At 37.9% G+C, this 7,850-nt stretch overlaps 1 protein-coding gene across 3 annotated transcripts in view; it reads right to left on the bottom strand.

Moving 5' to 3' along the window:
* cadm1a (cell adhesion molecule 1a) overlaps positions 1 to 7,850 on the bottom strand; it is a 378,997-nt gene that overhangs the window by 27,310 nt on the left and 343,837 nt on the right. For 2 of the 3 annotated variants that reach the window (XM_035667108.1, XM_035667109.1), the window contains one exon: positions 4,913 to 4,945. The exons of the other annotated variant lie outside the window; for it this stretch is intronic. In XM_035667108.1, the coding sequence (XP_035523001.1) occupies positions 4,913 to 4,945 (33 nt within the window). The remainder of the gene's footprint in view (positions 1 to 4,912; positions 4,946 to 7,850) is intronic. 3 annotated transcript variants of the gene reach the window in all.

Below are 7,850 nucleotides of genomic sequence, written 5' to 3'. Positions count from 1 at the left end.
ACACACACACACACACACTCGATTGCACCACCAACCCTGTGACTCTGACCTGCTCCACCTTTGATTAAGTGTGCTAGTTAGTCAGAACTGTCAATAATATCGACTATTGTTAACGCAACCTATTAACTTTCTTTATTTAAACTTCTTTATTTAAAATTATCATCTATTAGCTGCAGCTGTGTTTCCATGGCATTTTTTGTGAAATGGGTCCCACTAGGCAAATTAAACAGCTATGAAGGTACTGTTACAGGTGCTGCAGTTTGTTCAGCTGATTCTTTATTTTCATAACTTTCTGCAGCCTACCTGCTGTACTGCACCTCTCCACCTCTGGGGACACGTGTTATTGATGTTATTATCACTGCATTGCCAGCCCTGACTCATCATTGTCCATATTCATTGAAAATCTAAGTCATTACAAAGTGATTCACTATTTACTGAACTACTGTCTGTATTGTATTCAGGCTGGACACCCACGTTGGTGGCTGGCTGATCAGACCTGTCCTCAGGACTGTGTAGGTGTGTGTACAGACTGTGTTTGATTGGTATCGGTGACTCTCCGGTTTGTTTTACACCTATTGAACCATAATAACAGATTTTTTTTGGCCACTTAGGAGCAGAGGAAAGTTGCGAAGTCATATATTGTCATTTTTAAGTTGCTTCCCAAATGAAAGCATCGAGAGGGATCACAAACAGCTGTGGGCCGAACAGCTAAACAATGAGCTGAAACCTGCTTGAAAGCTCTGTAAAGCCGAGAGGAGCTGCAGGTCATAATTCAGTTCAGGTTAATCACGGGGGACTTTACCTATCATTTGATACTATGTTATTATGAAAAGATAATCATTATAGCTGCTTTAAAGAGAATTTTAAAAACGTTTTGCAAATAATTTAGAGAATTTTTAAACAAATTAATCCCACTAGAGGTTGTCAAAACTTCACAGGTTTGCAAGGTCTTTTTGATTTTAAAGGGTGTAAGATAATTTTTAAAGCCTATATGTCAGAATTTCATCCATCTCTGCGAAGAAAACCAAATTAAACTGTTATTTTTTATAGTTTGGATCATTATTTCAACTTATTTTGAACAGGATAAGGGCAAAGGGAAAACCTGAGCACATGCTACATCTATATTCACGCTGATAAACAGCCTTGTCCTGCATTATAAAAGTACACTGTTAAAACAACCGAAGAGCTAGTAGAACAATGAAAAAGAAGCTAAATTTAGCTAAGGACATTAAGTATGTATAACTGTATACATAAAAAGGACAGAAAATTTTATAAAAAGTTATTAAATAGAAAATCTGCTCAAAATTAATCGAAATTGTTTGTTTTACACAAATGTCCTGCAGTTATTGCCTTCACTATTTGGGTTAATTGTACAATTTATCAGTTGTTCTGTATTGTTATTATCCATTGAATTTAATCGTATTAATATACTATTTTATATATATATATATATATATATATATATATAATAGTATATCCATAAAACATGTCACTTAGTCAGGGGCCAATAGTTTACTCTGTGATAGAAAACTGTATTTAAACTAAATGTATGTTTAAATGCTGACCTTGATTACATTTAAAGTAAATGGTGTCTTGTCAACACCCTATTCTCATTCTTACAGGGTAAAATCATCGATGAGAACCTCTATAAAAAGATTTATGGTGTTATCTACTGGAGGTGAAAAGACACCGTGCTACTTTCAGAACAAAGCATTTTTAACCTTCAAAGAAAAAAATTAGCAAGATTACTTTGATGTCAAAGAGCAGAATGTCATGAGCTCATATTTAAGGTTATATCTGCATTAAGAAATGTCTGATGGCTTTATTGTGCGGCTGGTTGTTGCATTTAGAAAAAAGAAAACCTGGCATTTAATCGTTCAAAATGATTCGTCAACTGGTACAAAACACAAACTGCCTCATATTTCCACTGAAAACCTGATTTCACATCAGCATAAGCCTGTTTGAATAAGTGGGTGTTAATTATATTTAAATATTCGATAAAACACCTGAACCTTCCACTAATGTTCATTCACCAAATAGTGTATGCATATTAATGAAATCCCATCTCATCAATCCACCGTGAAAATCCATTCATCTGGTTTTAGCCCGTGTTCTTTTGCCCTTTACAAATATTTTATGAGAAATACTGTAACTGAATATCAATGTTTTCAATATCCATCTTTTTTAAACTGATGAAACAAGATAGATACCTGGCTCTTTTTATTTTTACATTTACTGTAAACAGAACAAAGGTGGCAGGTTTCAAAAATCTCTTTAGCATTTTCACTTTTTTTTTTATAATTATTAATTGAAGTTAGCGAATGCCCCTATCTAGAGTCAATGTTTGGTTTGTCCATTCTAGGCTACTGTAGATACATGATGATTGCTTGAAAGGCAACTTTATAAAAGGCTCACTCTATGATAAACATAATGATTCTTATTTTTAGGTGATTATACACTAATGAAAACATAGTTGCACCCATTATGTGTTGAAGTGTTAGTTGAGCTAGCCGCTCAAAGAGGCTAATCCTCCTGTGTCACAATCTGCAGAGTCAGGAGAGGTTGTATAGGAGCTGACGGGGGGCTGGTTGGTGACGAACGCTGTCACCATATACATCGCCTGTCTCCAGATCAGCCAATAGCAAAATTCAACTGCAATAGCTGGATTTCAACCAGTAGAGGGCGGTCGCTATGGAATACAATACAATACATATGGAAAGCTTGGCCCGTTTGAAAAATTACCTCAATGTATCTGAATAAATCTATATGCATGTCATTTAAACACAGTTCATAATAAAAGACAATGATAAAATGTCGATAACACAGCGGTATTACAGATACAAAGGATTTTTTCAAAATATTATAAATTTGCTTTGGGGTGCGTAACGATAAAAACATAACCAGAGATTGGATTCTGACTGTAAAACCTAAATGGGTCCCTCACTAATGCACTCAAGCTTAAATTGCAGATTTAATTATAAAATCTTCTGTAAGAGCGGTACTATGACTCATGCCATATAATATAAAAATAACTCAAACTGGACGAGAAGAGCAAAAACTTTCCCATCTCAAATGTCTGTACCACTTTTACAATTAAACTGATCCCCGCGGTAAGTGTGAATCATCATAATTTAGCATTTTAAAAGATGAGATGGCTGCTTCTGATGTGCTTTCTTGAAGACATGTGAGCTGTTAAAACCTCACACACGTCAACAAGCCCTGAGTCCATTTGGCCGCATCTTAGAAACTGAAAGAAACAAAACAATAAAATCATGTAAATATCACTATTTATGGCAAGCAAGGCTGGATTATCTTTCTGGGCAAAGTAAGCATTTGCCCTGAAGCCCCAAACCTTCAGGGGCCCGAAAGCTACCAGAATAATCTTGTGTGTTTTGGTACCTTTAACTTTGTGTGATACATAATCCTAAATAAATGTGTGTGAAGCCCACAACCCTCTGGCAGGTTTGAAATTCATGATTTCTTAAAAAAATCGTCAAAATTACACATTTATCATAGCCAGAAACTATAAAAACAGAAATGATTGGACAAATCATGTGCAACAATTGCTTCTGTCAGGAAAACTGACCAAATGAAAATAACTTTATTCTAATGTCTGACCAGATCCTGTAAAAAACAAACAAACAAAAACTTTAAATTCTGCACTCCCCAGTGTAACTTAAAGACTTGGCTGAGACCAACAATCAACAACAGCAACAACAAATCAGCCAATTCAACTGAACCGCAGTCTGTGTTTACACATTTTTTTCTTTTATGATTAATGGCATGACTGTGGCAACTGTGTTACACTGCACATAAGCCATTTTTGAGTTCTTCCTTCTAGCCATGATTGTTCCTATATAAGTGCAGGACTCACAGATGGAGGACAATTTAAAGGAAACACTAACACAAACTTCCAAGTCTCTGGAACACTCTCTATTCTATTCCCTCCATAGATGTTCACAATTGATTCACATCCTTTTCATCCTCGTCGAACCGTTCAATGACCCCTCGTATCCTGTTTGAAAGCATCTGCATTTGTCATGTTTCTCTACTCATTCATTCAGGCTTTTCTTTAATTTGTCACCCATCTGTGAATATTAAAATATATTGAAGTGAAAAACGAGCCCACAGTGAATAAGAGCAAAAAAAAAGCTAAGAAACTGCTTCTGTGGGTTAACTAAATTACCACAAACAGAGGGTTAATGGGGAACTGTTTTTGTACACAGGCCTCTAAATTGACCATTATAGCAAGTGAGTGAAATCAGTTTAACATTTCCTGATGGAGCAAAACGGAGCACATGCCTAATAGAAAGTTTGTGAGCATACGTTCATGAATTTGTTCACACAAATTACAAAGCTGGAGCTGCGAAATAATGAAAAAACGGATGCAAATTAGGCAAAATGAGAAAATGATGTATATCATCTTCATTCAAATTAATGAGAATGAGTAAATGAGGTCTATTTTTGCCTCCACACAAAATCATCTCATGCTGTTGATATAATCAGTCCTGGCCTCAGAGTGGGTTTTATTCCTCTGTGGCACCTTCAGGGAAACACTGTAATTGGTTAGTTGGTGCAGCCATTTCACAAGTGCAGTTCCAGCGAGGAGAAGGGGAAAAAAGGATGTTGCAGGATGCTGTGTCTGGCTCTATGCAGTGACAGTAAGTGATATAAATATCTTTGTGGTAAAATGAATGCAACAAAACTAAAATGTAGCTTGACTGTTACTTGGCAGGTGATCCGTGGCCTCAAAAGACAGGTAACTGAATGATTGACACCAGGCACACAGCTGACATTTCCAGGCTGGGCAGCCCACAATGATGTGTACTGTGCAACAGTAAAAGTAGGCATGCTGCAGAAACGGGATACAAGTTAAAAAAAGAGACATATAGAGGAAAGTAAAGATACCAACCATGAGCTGCAGGTTCAGTGCTGGGCGCAGTGTCTGAGCACACAAGGAGAGGACATGGCAGTTGAGGAGGGAGGTGTGGAACAGGAGGAACAGCATGCAAATAAAGGAGAAATGGGGGAGGAGGCAGGGAGGGAGCGGGGCAGGGGAAGAAAACAAATGACACCCATAAGCAAGCATTCAGAAGACCAGAACATGACAAAAGACATAAGGCTTAAGGGAAATCAAAAGGAACCAAAGGCAGTGCTGAGATAAACACAGGCTTTTACATACACACACACACACATACAATTTCCACTGCACACACTGGACGTTGCACTCAGAGGGGAGCGTGGCTACTGCTCGAGGAGATATGGAAGAGACTATTATCATATGCTGTAGGCAGCTTTGGTGTGGAAAAAGACAGACTATCAAGAGGAAATAATTGTGCAGCTGTCCTAATGTAATAGTGTACATCTTGGAAAACACTTTACCATCTATTAACAAAGGAAATACTTTGAATGGCAATGACTCAAGTAGATATAACAAAGCAACAGTGTTCAGTGTTGTAGTGGCTTGGTATGGGTTCACCAACATGGTTTGATATTAAATGTACGACTTTTTTAAACACCTAACTTTCATTTTAAATGAAGTTTACTGTAGTAGCCTTGCCCTAGTACTAGTAACCCCTAATGTCTAGGTCTGCTGGAGAATATGTGATGTAATTGCAACCTGTGTCCTGATTTCCACCAGATGCATGAGTGTGGACATGATTGTGGGATTGCATGTTTCAGAAAGTTACAAAAATGCTCAGGCACAACCCCCATTGATTCCACCGTCTGAAAGGGGGTTTCAGATGCTGCTGGATGAGATTTGACAAGCACACTGTGTGAAGCACCTACTTCCACTCTGTCTAAAACCTACATTTCTCCATAGATGGTACATCTGTGCTGCTGCACAGCATCTTCAAACTGCTCCACCAGTTCTGTCAGCAACACAGGTGGTCAGCAGGAAAATGTTTTAGATTCATTTTGAGGTTGTTATTTACATATCTGAATGTTACCCGATGTAAAAAACAACTTATGTAGACATATCATATGTAAGAATGTGTTTTTTTGTCCTCCATGGTCATTTTAAAGGGAGAGTTTGTGTTTTTTGAAGTGGGGTTGTATGAGTAGTCATTGGCTCTCAGCATGCCCACAATTTTGGAGAAGCAGACAGGAGGACTTCCACGGAAGCTAAGCAATAGAGTTAAGGCCTAACCCTAACCCGCTCTGGATGGGGTAAGCAGAAATTTTGTTCCGATGGGAAAACTGAAACTGATGTCAAAGGAGTCGGTTGGCTTTGAGAGAGTGATATAATAACTTCAGCTGTCTATACGTTTTTTTAGATGGGCCTTTTTTTTTGCTATGATGTAACAGTTACAAATGAGACTGCAGACCTTTGCACTCCAGCCTGTCAAAGCTGAGGGAAACCGAAGCAGGGAACTAGCTGAGAATGAAATGCTGTGCTGCAGGAAACATATGCCTTTTAAGAACACTTCTGAGGGAGATGCTTGCCCACGACAAATGTGGCTTGTATGAAAATATATATAAATATCTAGGTGTTTATCAAAGCATCTTAATCAAAGTGTCAACCTTTAAATACAGAAAGCGCTGAAATTAATCTAAAATGATAAAAGCAACATTTGGTCAACTCTGGAATATGGGCAGAAAAAAGAAAAACAGATTGTGTTCAGTCAGACAGACAGTTTCAACAGCTGCAATGTCATTTTAAGAGGCTAAATGTACATAAGTGTGCCTTACGTTACTTTGGCGTTCTGTCTTAGCAGAGACGTGAGAAAGTGCCTGTGAGCTATCAAGACCCAGACAGATGTTTGTGTAAGAGAGAGAGAGAATGGTGCTCAGTACTAACGTGTAATTGTTCGGGCAGCAGTAGGCCAATGCCACATCTTAGCTCAGCCGCCAGAGGCTCAGGGTGCGGAGAGCAATCTCACAAGATGAGACTGTGAGATCGAGTCCATCTCAGAATTACTGAGGCCTCTGAGGATCCATTTTTCTACAAGGGCCTTGAGTAGTTGAGACATGTCAGTGCTAAATAATGCCACAGGGCAGTCTTTTTACTGACAATTTCTTAGCATATTTGTTTGAAGTACAGCTCAGCTAAAAACAGTGTTAGTGCCTCAGCATAATTTACAGACATGATTTTCCATTATTGCTGCATGGTTTTATTGTAGTTTGCACCTGCACTTAAGTTTGGCCTTAACCCAGGCTTTATGTTATCACACAGCTAGCTCATTTTAAGCCAGGGTAGACTGCATGCATAACCTTTGCCACATGGCAATTCTGCTCTGGAGCAAGTTTAGCTCAGAGGACCAATACAATACATGTTAAACATCCCTCTTACCCAGTCAACTTACTGGATCCTGATAACAGCATCCCGCCACAGACAAAAGCACTGTGTTTAAGTAAAGTAATAAAGATCACCCTGTGAGGAGATGGAAGACATGTTTGTAGCATACTAATTTACCCACTTTGGCTTTAATATAACAAGCAGGAAGCTAGCTGATATCAATAATATGTGATATTTACAGTTGCATATTAATTGCGCTGGCGTTTTTTCAGACACAACAGGATTGTTGACAAGTATTGGTTCATTGCAACCTATTTTGTATTTTTTCTACATTACTGCAGCCCTGAGGGGCAAGAGGCAATTTCCTTATTTCAAGATTCTACGGTTGTGTTAAAGTATTTACACTGTAATCTATATTTAAAATAAAACATATCAAGTATCACACTAAAATTTGTTTTCATTAAGTATGGGGATACTGCAACATCCCCTTCTTTAAACATTTTATACACACAAGATTCAAAACATTAATACAGCATGACAATTTGCTATGTAAAGATATAATGAAGGAAGTCACACTGTATAAAAGAAAGCATATAGCAGCTTGGAAACA

This window comes from Morone saxatilis, unplaced genomic scaffold (genome assembly GCF_004916995.1).
Source record: "Morone saxatilis isolate NCDOM2014 unplaced genomic scaffold, NCSU_SB_2.0 Contig20, whole genome shotgun sequence".
Lineage (NCBI taxonomy): Eukaryota > Metazoa > Chordata > Actinopteri > Moronidae > Morone > Morone saxatilis.
The sequence above is the reverse complement of the archived record's forward strand: the minus strand, read 5'-3'. Positions and strand labels throughout refer to the sequence as shown.